The following is a 20,214-nucleotide window of genomic DNA, read 5'->3' on the forward strand; positions in this document are numbered from 1 at the left end:
CCTATTTTAGCAATATGTCTTTATTTCCTCCTTTAAAAAAATCCGATCTAGAGTCATAATCACATTATTAAAACGACCCGTATTCAATCAGCCATAGGTTTCTTGGAAACTTCAGTTTCAGATTGTCTTCTATCTGAATATTGATACAGACACAGATCATTTTGTTGGTCAAACAGATACATATACAGACACGGATAGTGGCATTTCTGTACACCTCTAATAGTAACCTCCTGTTATGTCTCATATCCAGAGTCTGTACTGTATTGCTTACTTCATCACATCATGTCTAATAAGCCATCAATTCTAATTTGTAGCTGGTCAGTGTGCAAATTCTATCTTGATATTTTAACCTATAGTGTGTTTGGTCTTTCCTTTCTGTTGAGTTTGTCTCAGTGTCACTCATTTTCCAAACGGAAAAATGGAAAAATCTGCTTCCTCACACCCTCGATTGATATTCTCTGGAGTGGGTCCACCCTCCCTTTCCATAAATATGCATGAGAGCTGTTGAGCTTTGATATTGGATGGGCTTGATCTCTGTGCGTATTTGTGTGTTTTTTGAAATAGGCTAGGTTTGTATTTTGTATTGGAGAGCTGTGTCACATACAGTATATTTTGTGTGTGTGTGTGTGTGTGTGAATGTGTGTGAGGGGCCAGAAGCTCAAGTGTTGGGGTCATTTTCAGCCGCAGGGAAGCTGAAATGTCATGACTGGCTGCCTACGGCTCCCTGGATGCTGCTGTCTCTGGCTGGCTGGCTGGCTCTTAATTTAGCGTGGCTGATGAGGGTGGAGAGTAGAGCGCACGTGGTGCCGAGACGAGCTGCAGGTCAAACGCCTGCAGTCACTCTACTAAGTGAGGATGGCAGGTGAAACTGAGACAGAAATATCTTTTATTTTTTCTGTTTGGTTAGGCAGGCTGATATCTTTACACAAGGTTGACACAGAGTAATCACCTCAGTATCTGTTTGATGAAGCATCAAGTCACAAACGTATTGTTTGTCAGCTGGGTAATGAAAGGACGGTGTGTGTATTCCGGGGTCAAGATGAGAAATATCACATCAGCAAATCTATGTAGTCCCGGACCACAGCTACAAAGAGATGTCTGGGAGGCATCACTCATTTTTACTGTGTAAATAAGTTTGCCCTGTGAGCATCAGGTTGGGTATTTAAAGAAAGTCTGTATTCTGGATTAATATGACATTTAGTATCAATATTCACGATCATAAGGAGAAATTTTGTCCAATTGTCCAATTAGGTCAAAATTAGACCATGAACAACACTGTCGTAGACATTTTTCGGAATCCGAAAGACTTTATTGTGCTCGAGAACTTTATTCATAAAGCACCTTTTAAAACTCCTTGAGAGAAAAGTGCATTTTCAGTTCCTCAGGTAAACTATGCCAAAGGATTGGAGCCCTAACAGCACATGACCTGTCACCTTATATTTACTAATCATGTCACATCAGAGGATGAAATGAAACATTTGTTGCACTGTAATATTTCTGGTACAAATGATATAAACTCTTTTGCCTCCAACTGAAAGTCTGTAAGAGGAGCAGATTTGCTGTTAGGTGTGCCAACACTTTCATATTGTTGGTATCGTGGCTTTAGAGATGTGTTCATGTTACAAATGAATCGCTCATTAAGGGATCTATAACAGCTACCACAAAATAATATTGTTTAAGTCAGCAGAGTTTTAGTGTTTCATGTGGGAATGTGTTTTTTGTCATTTTAAATTGATTGCCTATAAAATGTCTGAAAATACTGTAAAATGTCCTTTTTAAATTCCAAGAAGACCTCTTTAGAACATCTTTTGACAAACAGTCCAAAACCAAAAAGATATTCAAATAATTATAATAACATACGTAACATAAAAAACAACAAAGATGGAATGAGCAAATACATTTTTGCTTCATAAATGACTGAAACCAATGTACCATTTTTATTTTCATTTCTTAAATAAGGTTTAGAAAATAATTCCCAAACCTGCTTTGTACAAGACCTTGTACACATTATGCTCTACTAGTTTTTTCCATGTGTTTAAATATTTCTTTACCAAGAAGAGCATCTCTGACCTCCTCTCTTCCTCTGCAGTTACTTTGAGCTGGAGAGCAGCGGGGTGAGAGAGGAGATCCGTTACCACTACCGCTTCAAAGGCAAGCCGCGCTCCGAGTCCTTCCCCTACCGCCTAGCTGACGGACAGTGGCACAAGATCGCCCTCACCATCAGCGCCACCCACCTACTGCTGCACGTGGACTGTAACAGGTAACGCACACACACACACGCGCACACACCTTGATGTCTCTTTCACATGTGTCAAATTATTTTCACCATGCTCCTTTGAAGCGACACATCTAATGAGCTGTCTGTTTATCAAGGTAAATATTTGTTCTCTACTGTCTCGGTGTGGATGACAGGCTGTTAACAGGGCTGACAATGAAACATCCAAGGAAAAATTAACACACAGCAGTGTACATGAAAGGCTGTATCTTTATATAGCCGAGGATGTGTGTTCAGCTCACACAGATCCATAATGAAATGGAAGGTAACAATGATATAATCGCCTCATCGATTGGGCAGTGATGGCCCTTTTCTAAAGGAGCACTCAGTCAGAGCTGATCTATAAACATGCACTTCAGCTGTGACAATCCTTCTCAGTCCTCACACTCCCTCCCAAGAGCCGGGATGGCATCACTTGCCTTTCTCTCAACGCCGTCGCTAGACAGATGCATCGTGAACAAGCAGTGTAAATTTGAGCAGAGGTAACGCTCTGTTACCTATCGTGGATGGAAAGCTATATGACGCACAGAAGTATGTATTGATTCTTCCCAGACGCCTATTATTTCCATCAGACTGGTGTTTTGTCGATTAATTATCGCTGCCTGTCAGATGAGACTGTAGTGAAGATAAAAGAGAGTATCAGAGTGTTAATGGGGGGGTGGGGGGGTGGGGGGGGGAGATCAAAACCTAATTGGATGCAATTGGAATGAAAACGTTTTGCTTGCTTACAGTGCTTTGGGTTAGAGCAAAGTTAATCACTGAAGGTTGATACTGAGCTGTTTGAAGGGGAGCGTTTAAATTCTTTTCATGAGTGACCCCCTTATCCGACTAATAAATGCTGTATTTTGTTTCTTGCATAATACAGCTGCCATGCTATCTCTACACATATATGCTACTATTTTAGTATTCTCTTTCGTCTCTTTTATCTTGCGTGTATTTTTTTTTTTTTATCTCTTTATGTATTATTTTTTATTACTTTGTGTCTATCTTTTTTGATTTTGTCAGTACTGCACATAACAAAGACATTATTGGAGAGGTATATCAGCCGATCTTTTACCAGACACACAGCAACAGCACTCACTGAGAGACCATCTGCCATCTGATACAACACAGCTGACCACAATCAGAAAGCTAAAACACCGGCAGCTTCTTAATAAATAACAATTTTTCCCCAAAAGTATTTTACTATAGAAGTGCCATTAATAGAGCAGGCGCCCCATGTACTAAGAGTTCTTACCCGGGTTTGAATCCCACCCACGGCGCTTTGCTGCATGTCGTCCCCCCTCTCTTTACCCCTTTCCTGTCTATCTTCAGCTTTACTAATAAAGGCAAACAAATAATTATTTAAGAAAAACAAAAAACATCCCTGAATGATTAAAGTAAAGATTTAAAAAGATACTAAAAAACAAGCGGAGGCAAAACAGAAACAGACGACAACAAGCATACACAATCTTTAAAACTTCATCAGCGTAAGATCCAGAATTCTCGAAATCTGCCTAATTTTACAAACAACATCCACAAAGAACATTATCTCCAAATCTTTCCTAAATGCTGGGAAAGATCAGCAACTGTTAAAACATTTCCCAGAAGTAATTAGAATAACCATCCAAAACTGCAGCCTGTGGGTGTCATCTTCACACCTGTTGGTGTGTGCGTGCAGGGGAGGGGGGCAGACAGCGAGGAATACCAACATCATCTGTTTGCCGTGTAATCCTTATTTTGTGTGGGTGACAAAAGTATTAGTTAAAAGTCTAAATAAACCCAGCTACACATTGTTTGATTGTTAATGGATGCACACATCAGGGAAGGAATCCGAAAGCATTTTGATTAGCCTCAACCTTTCATCACAAAAGAAATATGTTGCTTCTGAGCTTTACTTTAATTTCATTTTATAATGTTGTGTCTGGTAGAGTTTAGGAGCAGTAGAGACAATAGTCTTGGTGTCTTCTATGGCATATACTAAAGTACAGATGCACTTTTCAACCAACTGCAGCACTTTAGTTAGAGCTGTGTTACACCTGAAAAATGTTGCTGAAATTGTCATTAGGCAAGAATTTCTTTAAAGGTTCAATGTGTAACTCCGAGCCACCTGCTCCACAGAAATAACAGGCAGTACTTCACCTCTAAACTGGGTCCATACAATCTCTAATGTTCATATTTTTGTTGTACTAGTTTGGTATATTTATTGTATTCTATTTATTCTTTATATTGTGTATTGCATTTACTCCTATGTAATGCCAGCCAGTCAGTCAGCCAGTCAGCCAGTCGGTCAGTCAGTCAGTCAGTCAGTCAGCCAGTCAGTCAGCCAGTCAGTCAGTCAGCCAGTCAGTCAGCCAGTCAGCCAGTCAGTCAGTCAGCCAGTCAGCCAGTCAGCCAGGCAGTCAGTCAGTCAGTCAGTCAGTCAGTCAGCCAGTCAGCCAGTCAGTCAGTCAGCCAGTCAGTCAGCCAGTCAGCCAGTCAGTCAGTCAGCCAGTCAGTCAGCCAGTCAGTCAGCCAGCCAGTCAGCCAGTCAGTCAGTCAGCCAGCCAGTCAGCCAGTCAGTCAGTCAGCCAGCCAGTCAGCCAGTCAGTCAGTCAGTCAGTCAGTCAGTCAGCCAGTCAGTCAGTTAGCCAGTCAGTCAGTTAGCCAGTCAGCCAGTCAGTCAGTCAGTGGGCAAGAATACCAAAATTCGACTGAAAACACTGCTGTCTTATAATGTTCATGTGCATCTGATCCATCTGTGTTTACTGGGGCACTAATGTTAACCGGGGCTGTAGTCCGTGTAACGCTACGTTTGTTTATCGGACTAAATCCAAAGTGGCAGATTCGTCTCATCTTCCCGGTGGCGGCGCAGACACACATCAAACCTTGAACCAGGTTGTTATCTAAGGCAAGCAGCCCATTTGGTTATTGTTACCTGCTAACTTATATGTGCCGCCCCACTATTCTTATTTACCAATACATAGAGGATCTTTGTGCAAAGATGCTCTGTGAAGCTTTCCTTGGAAGATCAAAGTGCGGCGGTGAATCTGAATGTCACCATGGTTACTAAGCCCCTCCCACCACAGATGCAGTGGGTCGAAGGGAAAGGTCAACCACCCCATCTGTAGCCGCTCTAGCTCTGATCACATGTTTACCCAGCTGCATTTTCCCATGATTTGCAGCAGCACCTGCTGGCAAATCAGTTTTCGAATGGTCTTCAAAGTAGCAATCCCAGCACACTATACCTGTCATCTGAGAAAAAAAACACAAGACATTTGCCTTATGTGACTCCTGCCAACGTTGTCTTGAAACCTAAGGTGAACTTCTTCAGCTGTCGTATCAAACTGTTAAACTGTTAAAATATTTTAAATTACACCAAAAATCAGCAGCTTAATTCTGATTTCTCAGTAGAATAGAATATGTGCCTGTTTGTTGTCATTAGATCTCAAGCTTGTAATTCAATGCTTTTGTATGAGCAGAATATGTCCAACATTACCAATCAGACCTTCACCGAGGGCACTAATGAGGATAGTTTAGTTTACTAGATTTAGATAAGTTAAGAAAGGCAAAGTCGTTTATATTATTATTTGCACAGATTATGATTATGCAGAGTTTCAGTGTGAGTGTGTGTTACTAAGACTAAGGCTTATGTGGGGCTAATGCTGTTGAAGTCATCAACAACAAATTTAGAATTAGATTCCCAATTGTATCCCTCCCTGATGTTCTCAAACTACTTTGACAGCAACCAAGTAAATGTGGCTTTAATGACGAAACATAAAAAAAAGAAGAAGTAGAAAACAATTTTCACTCTAACCTGATCATCTCACTGCACTTAAGTGCTGGGAATGATTTCTCCATCCAATGCAAATTGGCAGCTCCATTACCCTTAAATTTATCGCGATTTGATTTATGCACTAAACAGCACTTTATTGATTTCAAGGCTCATTAAATGGTTTTAAGTATCCATAAATGTAAGAGGGTGCAGTGTATCCACACATCTTCAGGTGGACTTTTACCGTGTATAGTTTCTTTGGCCTTGACGGCTCTTGCTTGATTGATGTCTCTTTTCACATAAAAGTGTGACATACACAGATTAATGTGATTTGGTGGACAAAGGTGACTCTACAAAATTAATCATCCAGGCAAAGCAAGGCAAGGCAAGTGTATTTATATAGCACATTTCATACACAAAGGCAATTCAAAGTGCGTCACAAAATGTTTTAAAGACTTTAAAAAAGAATAGAATAAAATATAAAAATACAAATGAAAAGAATAACAGTTTTTAAAGAAAATAATTTTAAAAGTTAAGAGGAGAGTCATAAATAAATGACAGGAGGACAGGATGTTTTATGAGATGAGTATTTAAGGTTCAGTCAAGGGCAGTGCATGAACATGAAGTTTTGAAAGATGGTCAAAGTTGGTGCAAGTTTAATATCCTTTGGAAGTTAGTGCCAGCTCGTTGGTGCACGGTAACTAAATGCTGCTTCTTCATGTTTAGTTTGCACTCTGACAACAGTTAGCAGGAGAGAGGGACAATGTGGTAAAAGACAGTCGGAGCTGTAGATGTTTAGACAAGCAGCGCTGACACACTGCAAATCACTTTGCCTTTTGTAAGGATAAAACAAACAAGATATATGTGTTAATTAGTGAAATGTAAAGCTGCTTGTATAGGCAAACATTGCTTCTTTCAGACAGAGCCTAGCTGCCTCTGTGTAGGGGCACATGTTTGCTAACAGGTTTAGCTATACAAAGAAACTTACAAAATAAACAAAGAAAGAAGTCCACGATGTGATACAGCGATGAAGCTGCTTTGGTTAACACTAAGAGAAGACTCTGCTATCTGCTGATCACATGTTTCCCTTCTTTGGCTACCAATGTCATATTTCATTTATGTGCTTTTGCTCCTATGAATAAATTTAAGGTAACCAATGAAGACACATAAATGAATTCAGAAGCTAACTGGTCAAATGTCTTTGACCACCGTTGCTCATTATCATCTTCATTATTTAATTAATCAAATCTATATTTTACACATTGCACCCGTCTGGGAAGTTGCTCATCAGTGTGATGAATCTTTGTGAAGTTTTTTCTTTTTCTCCATACCGCAGGAACGATTCGCACGTATATTTTTCATCTATTCTATGTAGACGGAGGACAAAAAAAAGAAATAGGACACATGAAGAAACAGTAAATGAATGAACAGTTTTTTATTTTCTTTACATTATTTTAAAAGCAATGTCATCAATAATTCAACACAGCAATTGGAATAATCATTCTGATTTATAATTTGATAAATCCTTTCTTTCACAGTAATGGAACATTTCAGATTTGTTGCTGTATGCGATAAACAAGAACAAACAACATTATCCTCTATTTGACTGACTTGATCCGTTTGGATATCCTTGCCACGTCAATCTATGTCTTTGACTTTGTTTGTTACAAGAAGCAAATCCTCTAGCTTTCTGCAGGGCAACAGCTTCAAATTGTACCCGTCATTTTGGTTGACTGCACCACGAGAGTCCCTGTATTCAAGTGAAGGACTTTTACCTTGGGGTAGGATTTGGACTTAATCTCAAGGTGGATCATAAACTTGAGAGTTCATGGAAATGTTCCTGTCTGTTTGCTCATCTGCCCTTGTCTGAGATCGATCCGAAGAAAACATCAGAGGTAAACACACATAGGCAACATGCTGAGGGATGCTCAGGTGATGCTGTTCTGTCTGCCTGCAGCTCAGAGTGCCAGTGTTGCCTTCAGCTGGTATTTTATTTATTCAGCAAATACAACGTTCTTGAGCGAAGCAGTTGCCTCCTGGTCTGCTGTATAGAGGAAGACTTATCCTCCATTTAGTCTCTGAAGAGGGCAAGCTTCAATGATCTTTTCCATTGTTTGCTCCTCTACACAAGCACACTGCTCCAACTATGGAGAATGGCCCATCAGTGGCTGTGGTCGGTCCTGAATCTGTTGAGGGTTCACTGTTTCCTTGGAGGTTGGTGCCAGGGACCAGTTGAGTGGGGTCAGACACCGGGTGATTGTTTGGGACATCCTTGGACCTCCATTCCCTTTCCCAAGCAGTGGAAAAGTGGGCTGTTTTTTTTAATTCTCGAAATTGATCGTCTTCCCACTTTTGTTGCAATAAAATCTGTCAATAAACATGCTACCTTTTTAAAGGTACTTTGTGGAAAATCCTTGTTATTAATGACACTAGTGGTCGTTAAGTGAAGTGCAGTCAGCATCGTGGTGCTCACGCACATTTTAATTTGGAACACTGGCTCCATGGTACTAACTAGCTTGCTGTTAGCAAATTACTTTATCTGCTAATGTTACGTAGCAACCAATGCCAATTTCCCTTTTTATTTTCTGAACATTTGTAGATAAAACAATTACATTATCATATGACACTGTTATTGCACTTTTTATTTTTTATATACCTTATTTTTTTTCTTTCTCTATTCATCTGTACTATTGCTGTCTTTGTGCTGCTGCAACAACCAAGTTCCCCCTCTGGGGATCAATAAAGATTTAGCTTATCTTGCTGCATGTTATAATGGAAATAATAGTTGGAGCATTTCTGAGGATATGGGATTATAGTACTGCAGCACTTAGAGTTTAAAGGTTGGAGATGAAGTGAGGCTGTAGTTAAAGCAAACATCTTTTCATCTTATTGTCTTGTCTCCTCATTGCAGATATTTTAGAGACATGAAGTCACCAAACACAAGCCTCCACTTTGTCCTTAACAACAAAGTAAATCCTCTGGTGCCTCTATTCCATCATAGACATGATTTTGCACTCTGTGTGTGTTTCCTGGCTGGGCTGCTGTCCCAAAGGTGAGCTTGCTCTAAAGGAACCCCTCCATTAAGTTAACAGAATTCAGTTTGCTGAAAAGTCTGCAGTGAGAGTTGTTATAGAAATGTTAGCAAAAGGACTCAAATCTAGCCTTAATAAATCTAATAATAATTGAAATGTCAAGTCGAGAATCAATCAAGAAATGTTTGCCTCGCATCTGTAGACTCAGATAGACGTAAGTAAAACAAGAGTTTAAATGAAGACTGGTCGTGGACTTGCCCTCAGAGACTGAAGACTTGCTGTGACAGACTTGACACTTTGACTTAACTTGACTGACTTGAGACTCGTATTTCCACCTGCACTACAGTAGTTAGCATACACAATGCATGGAAGTTGAGCCAATGTCGACTTGAAGGGCCACCAAACTGCACAATGCCATACTGCATGAGAAACATCGACGAAAGGAAGCTACTCCGGTATTGCTTCCTCTACTGTTTTCCGCTCTGATCACCACCTTTATTCAGTATTCAGTAGTGACCTGAAAGTGAATGTTACACTAATGAATCCAGATTGCTCACAGAGGAGCCAGTGTTAGGGCTGCCTGACCCCCAGTGTTTCAGCCTTGACACAACTAATTGTCGTCTCCTAATTTGACAGAGACTCGCCTGGTGTCCTGGACTGCTGTGGGCTCATCTTATCTAACAATATTCAGTCTCTGTCATTAATTATGTTTCATCTGCTCATTGATTAATGTGTTTTGCCTCAAAGCTCATCAGCTCATTCACAGGCATAACATCTCTATTTGCTGCCCTAATACAATATCTGGATCACTTGCAAGGTTGCGCTAAATAAATGTATGTCCTCAAATTAATCTTATACGTTTTGCAAAGCTGGACTCCCTGTTATTGTGTATTAATATTATTTAATTTAGGTAGTCTCTTGATTTCTTAACTCGTAACCGTAAGCAGTGGGTGGAGGATGGAGAAGAACCTTAACAATAAAATGTTTTATATATGAACATGGACACTCTGATAAATACATAAGGTCTGTTTTACTGGCAAATATCTCCTGGCAAGTGATAAAAGAAGAAGGAAACAATTGAGCCTGGGCTGAGTTCCTCATGGGGAATGCTGTTTGTCTTTTCGAATATTGAAATCGACACATTTCCACATCTTGGTTTGATTTGGGATTGTTACATTATTGCAACATAAAATAGCACTGTTGTTAAAAATATATACATAGAATAACTATTCCTAGGTCCTTTCATTCACGCAAAAAATATCTTAGTTTCTAGTAAGAACCTGTAATATTTTCAGTTCTTTAGATTTTTTTCCTACAACAAATCATTAGCACAGCAGAATCCACTCACACCTCCTTGTGAAGTACTGTAGGTAATGCAGGAAGCTTGGTAACATGTATCTACGCTCTCAGTCACCAACTGTAAAATAAGTTACCCTAGGGGTATCGACTGTAAACCGTACCCCGTATCTTTAGTGGAGCAGTTTATGCTCCAACAACCATACATTTACACGATCTACATCCGGTGAGTCAGTCTCTACATCTCCGAATCCTCTGATCATAGTGATGCCGTTATGATCAACAGATTTATAAATGCTGCCGTGACTGGGCCCTAGGGGTGGGCTCAGAATACCTCAGCTTTGTTTTTTTCCCACACTTCTACAAATAACTTCTGACTAACAGTCACAGTCACTTTTACAGTACATCATTTTACATCATTTTACATAACATTTTACATTTTACATAATGTACATTATATAATCTCTAAAATAAAGTTTTTTGATTGATTGATTGATTGACATCCAAAGCAACAACTGCTGTTCTCTCTGCCTGCTGCTCTATGGAGAAAAAAAAAACATTGCTCAGACTCACCTAAACAGATGAAAAATGAATTTTCTGTTTTGCTGCCGCAGCATTTTGGGAACATTTCAATGAACAACCCAGGATATTTTGAAATAATGATATGTATGGAATACAAAATGGTATTGCTTTCAGATGTGTGGAGTGAGAAGAAGGCAGCATGTGTATACCAGAGTCGATTACTTTTTTAGTCCTCCACCTGTCATTTTCAAATGCATTTCATTGGAGCAAACTCAGTTACTGTAGGTCATTTGTCTCCCACACACAATTATGTGATATTACCATAGACTGCATATGGATATTACCTGCAGTAGTGCCACTGTGGAGCCTAGACAAGGTCAGACGCTTACATAGCTGTAGTATGTAATCGCAATCTCCAAATGTTCATAATTGAATTAGTGGCAGACACCCAGAACATACTCCCTTGTCACACACTCCGAGTCAGCTCTTTGTTTTGGATCTGAAAAGCTAATTGCAGTAATAACATTTGCTCTGCCTGTCACTGACAACCATGTGGCTGTCCCCTACATGCAGAAGGTCATTTCATGTGCAGACTGGCTGGTGTTTCCCTTGGTGTGTGCCTTTGCTGCATTCAGTGCTGTTCAGTTCCTGCTACCAGCTCCTTCCCGTCTCTTGTGCTGCTTTTTGTTTGGCAACCAGTTTAGTCAGGGCTCTGCCGCATGTGTGTTTTCCAGATGTGGTATGAAAGCCAACCTTCAAGCAGGGTTGAGTTGAAAGTAACTGGTTTCTCCTTGTAGGCTCCTTTCCTTTGGGGTGCAGCACATAAATGGACTCGAAACAAACACAACCCCCTCTCAATATCTACTTAACCCCCTTTTCGCTTTTCATGTTCTCTGCCTGCCAGGTCTCTCTTCCTTAGTAGATTGTATACAGCAATTAGTTTTTCACCAAGACTACAAAGCCCAGCTTGAAAATACTCAACAGATTGAACAACACACTAAAGATATAGCTTTACTCCATATCAGCAGGCCTAAAATATTAATTTGGTCCGGAGGGTGGTGCTAGAGGAAAGGTCAGAGGGTCATTAACCACCATGGGCACTTCTAATTAGATACTGTATCTAGTGAAAATAGTCTGGCCTGACAGAGGAAATGCTCATAAAACATCCATTACGGAAAGGGCTCATCCCCTGGGGAGCATGTACACAGCATTTAAGTCTTTCTTAGTTATAGTAACCGCTCTGGACAAAAATGGTGTCCACTTATTTAGCTCATCTATACAGTAGGTTGTGCTTTAGCCCTGATTAGTGCACAACCACAATCTCTGTGACAAAAATCTCCAACATAGATGATACATTCATTAACATGCACCACAATGTATGTGTTTATAACATCATCACTAAAACACAGAAGGGGGCATCATTGAAATCATCTTTGTGTCTCAGTAACTTAGTATGTTGTCTGTCTCTTACCTACAGCACTGTTAGATGTAAACAAAAGTAGAATTTAGTTTGTATTGGTAGAGAGAGTCCTGGACAAGGAGGAAGACAAAGAGGAATATTAGAACAAAGATTTGAGAACCAGTGATCATAAAGTAAGGGAGAGCTCTGTTTAGCGCTGTTAATTTGGTATTTGGTATTTTCAGCCACAATGACACCCTGGAGATTGCTCTGCACACATATACTTGAGTGTGTATGAGAGATAATTAGTTTTTTCAATGATTTGTTTCCGTGGCTGTACTTTGTAGCAATGTGTAATAATGATAATTGTTCTACTTGCTACTTAGACATTTTACAATATGCTTTGTCAATATTAGTAATTGTTCATCAAGATCATATTAACAAAGCTGATTTGAAATGTAGATGGAACTTTACTACCCAACATCACAAAGACATCTAATTAAAACTTGGATCTTATATCAATAGCTAATAGCTAATAAACCCTTAATGCAGATAAACTGTGTGCTACAACTACTCACAGTATGGTAGGTCAGTTCAAGTTGAACCAGGATGTTGGTCTGTATACTGTGATGTACTGCATGTTAACAACTGACAATGTTGATAATAATTATATAACTGTAATTAGTTTGGCTAACCTGAGGGTTTGTTTAAAACTACAAAAATAGGATCATGGTTGTGACAAACCATAATTATCCTTTAATATTTCTAATTTTTCTAATGGTTTTCAGCTTGTGAGTCTGTGTCTCCCAGTCTCAGAAAAGGTTTACAGATTTTGGCTGGTTTTAGTGGCAGCATTGGATTCTACCTGGCCTTGCTTTTTTTCAGCGCTACGTGGCGTCTAGCTAGCCGCTAGGTTTGTTTTTAGCCCGCTGGCCAGGTTTTTACCTGTTGACTAGGATTGGTTTTCTGCAAAAAACGGATGGATTTCAGCAAGTGACCTCACCTGCATCACAACCGAGTTGAGATCCATTCTGCACTGCTACAAGTTATGATTACATTAATAACATTGACTGATTTTTATTTAAAAAAAAGACCGTATCCATCCAAATGGTGAGGGAGTTAAGCAACTAACATCAAACGCCAACCATTTAATTGCTTTTTCAGCCTGACGCTTAGCTGCATGTAGAGGCCATACTCTACAAGTCTACTGTCTTTCTCTCTTGTCGGAGTTCACTCCTATTTCTCTGCAAAAGCTAATTGAAGTTGTATTTCATATGCACCTTTCCTCCTGTCCTTTTAGATGTAATCCCCCCCAGATTCCTTAAAGTGGTCCTGCCTGCCCTTGGCCCCAGCCTACTCTCGATAATTAATCTCTCTCTCACTTGTGGCTGTGTTCCTCGTGGTTTTAAGATGGTGAGAGTCCATCCTATCCTTAAGAAAAACCTGCCCTTGATCCAACCCAACCAAATAACTATAGACCCATCTCAAAACTAACATTCATCTCCAAAAGTCTTGAAAAAACACTATTTTCAAAAATCCAATCCGGCTTTCGACACCAACAGCACAGAAACGACACAATTAACAATTAACAATTAACATTCTATCCTGGTCCTACTTGACTTAACGGCTGCATTTGACACCATTGATCACCGTATTATGGTTAAACGGCTCAATAAGTGGGTAGGTGTCTCGGATGTTATCTGTGAAATAGGCAGTTTTTAGGTTTCCATAAACAATTATGTGTTTTCATCTTCCCCTTTAATCTGCTGAGTTCCTCAAGGTTCAATCCTTGGCCCTATCCTTTTCTCCCTATATGTGTTACCTCTAGGTAATCTTCTTAGTCAGTTCAACTGCATCTCTCTGCTGACTACAAGCAGACTTACTTTTCAGCTAAACAGAACAACAGAGGTAATATTAGCACCCTCTATGACCGCCTGGCTGCTATCAAGGAATGGATGTCACTTAACTTCCTTCATCTAAACACAGACAAAACCGAGGTCCTTATCGGCCCTGATAACTTTGTCTCAGACGTAAAATCCCACATCAGCCCTATGGCCCCCCATGTTAAACCCTCCACAATAAACCTGGGTATTATCTTTGACCAGAATTTGAACTTTGACTCTCACATAAACAAGCATGTCCAAACCTGTTTTTTCCAACTTCACAACATATAACTTAAAAATCAAATCAATATACCAGATATCTAGAATTACTTATTCATACCCTCATTTTTTCCTGCCTAGACGACTGCAATGCTCTTTTCTCCTGTCTCAGCCAAGCAGCCCTGTACCACCTGCAACCTGGGCAAAACGCTGCAGCCAGGCTGTTAACTAACTCCAATCGTAGATCCCACATCACACCTATCCTCGCATCCCTTGACTTGGCTCCCCATAAAATACAGAATAGACTTCAAGATACTGTTTACCACTTACATGGTCCCTCCATACATCTTCGACATCTTACATTATTCCACCTCTAGGCCACTCAGATCATCCGACCAAGGTCTCTTTTTCATATCCCTCTCCCTTCACAAATCCAAGGGTGATTGCGCATTTGCCTTTAAGGGTCCCGTTCCTAAGGAACGGTCTCCATTTCTCCATCTCTCTTAGATCAGTCTGTAAACTGCTTCAAAAAACTTCTCAAAATCAATCTCTACCAACTTGCCTTCCCTGTATCGGGGCTGTAATTTATTTGTTGTCACTTTGTTTTAAAAGGTGTTATATAAATAAAATCTTACTTACTTAATAAGTAGTTTAAAGCCTATTTGCTTCAGTCTGGCGTTTGTGAGGCTACAGCTCCTTTTGATGTTAAGCGATTATGGGAAATGCATGTTACTTTGTTTGTATACTGTATTCTCTCTGCTGGAGTTTTTTTGTTTTTGAGACAATGTGGGTGTCACAATAACAGTCTTTGAATACTCATCAGTGGCAAGCTTTACTTATAGATACGCTGAATAACTGAATAACAATTGTGCCTCATTTACAATTAATTTTTTTGTTTTTTGTTTAGTGTCAAGTCAGAGGCTCAGAGAAGCTTTATGTTAGTCATGCCTTACTTTACAGCGGTGGTTTGACTTCTTAATAGGATTTATAATTTTCCTAATTATTCAAGGTCAAGGTATTCAAGACACAGATTTATTGATACGGCTCCATAAGCTGAGGTGTCTAAATCACTGCAGTGACGGTTACAGAATGTCTGTCCTCTGCCTGGAGTGAAGCAGCTGTGTAATACAGAGTAAAAGGTAAATATCCCAAGGGGAAATATTACAGATTTTTAAAAATTGCCGAGTATTTCTATTAGGGGGCATATGTTATGATGGATAGACCTTTAATATATTGATAACCCCAGAGAAAAAGATGTGAGGACATAGTGTACACTATGCATCTGTTATAAGGTTGTTTTTAGCCATTGGCATGGCTCTGGGGATGAAAATATTGGCCTGTCGGTCCGTCCCCAGGTCGGTCCACCACTTTTGTCCACACTGATATATCTATTGGGTGGATGGCAATTTAATTTGGTTCAGATATTCATCTTTTCCAGAGGATTTACCCTACTGACTTTGACGATCGTATGATATTTTATCTAGCGCTATCATGATCCGACATTTGGGGTTTTAAGTGCAATGTCTCAACAAATATGGAATGAATTGGCATGAAGTTTGGTAGAGACATTCTTGCAATTCTCAAGATGAATTCTAACAACTTTGGTGATCCCTTAACTTTCACAGGTTGAAAGTTTGATCTGCCCAGTACTTTAGTTTATGACCAAATACCGGCAAAACTAATGACATTTCCTTTTGTTTTCATTTTTGTATTGCAAAGTGAGGTGTGATAAACATATGTGGCACTTTTCCTAATTAAATGGATCGCAGTGCAGTTCTATACTGACTGAAGATCTTTCTACAAAGTAGTACGTCTGTACAGTATTAGATGAAAAAGCAAAGGAAACCTGCACTCTTTGAGCCAAACAGTAACAAGATGCCAAATTTCAAACGTGATCCCTAATTAGACCAATTAGCACCAGAACACTGTGCCAGGTTACATCATCCCGCCAAGGTTTCCTCTAAACTGTGTTTTTGGAATTATCAGCACTAGTTGAATGTCTTCAACCAATCAGATTTCTTGCTTGCTTCTTGCCTGTTGTACAATGACTGCTAGATGCCAGTGGACACTTGGTTCAGTCACACTTAGAAGAGCAGATGCTTGAACAGCATGAGGACATGCTAATGAAGAGGCGTTTACGTGGCCTGCATTAATCAGATGCTTGACTAATAAAGTAGTCCGATCAACATTATTCATCTCATTTGGCCCATAAATCTTCCAGGGACGTCAATGTTTAAGATGTAGTTGTGGCCTTAACAAGCTGCTTTTGTGGCTGAAAGAGGGGCTGTTAGGGGTTTCATTAGGAATAAACTGCCACCAGCCAGCAATTTATTTCTTTTTTCTCTTGATCCTTAACTCGCCACTGCTCATTGCCACACTGAGCACATTTCTACAGATCACACCGCAGGTCTCTGTGTTTCAGGTATTGTTTGAAGACTTGCTTTGAAAATATCTTTTAAATGTTTTAGCTCTCCCGGTTGCCTCTTTTGTCCCATTTGTCTTTCTGTCTTATGGTAGTTGTGTTGAATGATATCCTAATTAGGTTTTCAAAACAGCTGATATATGTCTGTTACAGAGTCTGATAATATGTTGTGAAATGGGCACAAAATGGGAACAGGTTTTTTTTTGAATACAAACTGTGAAGGTTATCTTCCACATAATGAAAAAAATGCATAAATTGGACATGTTTTTACCTGTTCAACACATGAACATCTCCAACACGCTCCCACTTACCCATCTATAGTCAGTTTTGCAAGTGTCAGTTTCTCTTTAAATGTATACACTGTCCTTTCAAAATAAGCTTCTGTGTTCACAGGAAACAACTTGGTTAGGTTAGGGCAACACAACTACTTTGTTAAGTGTAGGAAAAGATCATGGTTACAGTACGTAACTTAACTTACATATGTAACATACAATAAGTCACTGTTGACTTTTGGTTTCTCACAGGACATGAACAGAACACACAGTCTACTGGGTGATAGTCCTGTGTTATTTGACTCATCCACCCAGCCGAACCTCCACCCTATGCATACTTTCTCATTCTTAAACCATTCCTGTATCCTAGAAGAAATGCCTAAAATAACATAATCATATACAGTATATCTCAAAAGTGAGTACACCCTTTAGATTTTTGCAAATATTCTGTTATATCCTTTCAGGGGATAACATTATCCTACTGAAACTTTGATATAACTTAAAGTAGTCAGTGTGCTGCTTGAATAACAGTATAGATTTATTGTCCTTTGAAAATTACTCAGTACACAGCTGTTAATGTCTAAACAGCTGGCAACAAAAGTGAGTACACCCCATAGTGAACATGTCCTAATTGTGCCCAATGATGTTGTTTTCCCGCCCTGGTGTCATGTGACTCGTTAGTGTTACAAGGATTCAGGTGTAAATGATAAGCAGGGCTGTTAAATTTGGTGTTTTGGGCACAATTCTCTCTGAATGCTGGACAACATGGCACCTCATGGCAAGGAACTCTCTGAGTGGCTGAAAAAAAGGATTATTGCGCTTCACAAAGATGGCCTTGGCTATAAGAAGATTGCCAACACCATGAAAATGAGTTGCAGCACAGTGGCTAAGATCATACAGCGGTTTTCCAGGACAGGTTCCACTCGGAACAGGCCTCGCCAGGGTCGACCAAAGAAGTTGAGTCCACGTGCTCAGCGTCATATCCAGAGGTTGGTTTCCAAAAATAGACGTGCGAGTGCTTCCAGCATTGCTGCAGAGGTTGCAGAAGTGGGATGTCAGCCTGTCAGTGCCCAGACCATACGCCGCACACTGCATCAAATCGGTTTGTATGGCCGTCGCCCCAGACAGAAGCCCCTTCTGAAACCGATGCATAAGAAAGCCCGCAAACAGTTTGCTGAAGACAATGAATCCAAGAACATGAGTTACTGGAACCATGTCCTGTGGTCTGATGAGACCAAAATAAACCTGTTTGGGTCAGATGGTGTCCGGCGTGTGTGGCGGCACCCTGGTGAGGAGTACCAAGACAAATGTGTTTTGCCTACAGTCAAGCATGGTGGTGGCAGCATCATGGTCTGGGGCTGCATGAGTGCTGCCGGCACTGGGGAGCTGCATTTCATTGAGGGACACATGAATTCCAATATATACTGTGACATGCTGCAGCAGAGCATGATCCCCTCTCTTCGGAAACTGGGCCGTAGGGCAGTTTTCCAACATGATAATGACCCTAAACACACCTCCAAGATGACAACGGCCTTGCTGAAGAAGCTGAAGGTTAAGGTGATGGACTGGCCAAGTATGTCTCCAGACCTAAACCCAATTGAGCACATGTGGGGCATCCTCAAGAGGAAGGTGGAGGAGTGCAAGGTGTCCAACATCCGTGCGCTCCGTGATGTCGTCGTGGAGGAGTGGAAGAAGATTCCAGAAGCAACCTGTGCAGCTCTGGTGAATTCCATGCCCAGGAGGGTTAAAGCAGTGCTAGATAACAATGGTGGTCACACAAAATATTGACACTTTGGGCACAATTTAGACATGTTCACTATGGGGTGTACTCACTTTTGTTGCCAGCTGTTTAGACATTAACAGCTGTGTACTGAGTAATTTTCAAAGGACAATAAATCTATACTGTTATTCAAGCAGCACACTGACTTAGTTATATCAAGTTTCAGTAGGATAATGTTATCCCCTGAAAGGATATAACAGAATATTTGCAAAAATCTAAAGGGTGTACTCACTTTTGAGATATACTGTATATACATGATGTGTGTGTATTTTTCCATCATGTTCATTTAACAGTTCCCACAACGCCACTAATGTGCACATTGGCTCAGGAAGTGGACGGGTGGCTCAGTGGGCCTTACAGTCATCTGAAGTACATTAGACCCTTTTCCACATTATGCGTTCTGAGTGATGTCCTGTAGAGCTGATGATGGCAAACCCAATTCACATTTGTTCGGTTTCACGGTGAAGTGTACAGTTAGGTGTAGGTTATAAAATATTGTCGGTTTAATTACACACTTGGCTAATGAAGGAGGGGCGAAATCGGAAACTCTCCACCCTAAAGATCTCATAATGATTCAACTCGTGCTGCTTTGTGTCCAGCAGCCAGAAAATGACATCGTGCTTTGCTCATTAAAGAAGCCAGTGAGCTGGAAGGTACATTCTTTTTTTCTTCTTCACCTGCTTAGCAGCTCATCAGCCTGGCCAAAACTATCATTAGGACAAGAACACTGCATTTAGACTGAAATGCAACATTAGAATAATGAGCTGCAATGAAGCTAACTTTCTTCTGATAATTCAGTGGCTTTCTGTTCATTCTCCACAATATATCTTAATGTTTTAATATATGGTATAAGATGTGGTGGGCAGGTTTAAGTCATAGCTAAGCCATGCATGAATAACTACAAATGTTACCCCAAATGAGCCATTCAGGAGTAACGTTTTAATTTCCTGTGAGGGCAGTGCCAGTGGTGTTCAGCAGAGCGGCAAACATTCATTATTTTATTACATGATCATTGACGCCCCAGCTAAAAGGAGTGTGCTGCACTAAGCATGATAATGAGTTGAAATTGGGTTAATAATGCTACATGATGCTTTCCGTAACCTTGACACATTTGCCCATATCCTTGGCAACCGTTGAGCTCGGTTTCTCTGAACGGAAAAAGCTCTTTTGTTTAACTGGGTGCTTGTATTGTCACAGCTTCATAGGACACAGAGCACAATGAAACGTGGCCCTTGGGTCTCTAATCAATGGGGCAACTGCAGCATAATAACCCACATTTAGATCAATGGGTGGCTGCAGTTACAGTGCAGCAGCTCATGCAGGTCTCTCTGAGTAATTACTCTTCCTGCCCCAGCCAGCCGAATGAAGGACATTTTGAAAT

At 40.3% G+C, this 20,214-nt stretch overlaps 1 protein-coding gene across 1 annotated transcript in view; it reads left to right on the top strand.

The window, feature by feature from the left end:
* Positions 1 to 20,214, top strand: part of LOC115004539 (protein kinase C-binding protein NELL1-like) — a 239,280-nt gene that overhangs the window by 46,920 nt on the left and 172,146 nt on the right. The window contains 1 exon segment of the mRNA XM_029426188.1: positions 2,090 to 2,260. Coding sequence (XP_029282048.1) covers positions 2,090 to 2,260 — 171 coding nt within the window.

Source organism: Cottoperca gobio, chromosome 3, assembly GCF_900634415.1.
Source record: "Cottoperca gobio chromosome 3, fCotGob3.1, whole genome shotgun sequence".
NCBI lineage: Eukaryota > Metazoa > Chordata > Actinopteri > Perciformes > Bovichtidae > Cottoperca > Cottoperca gobio.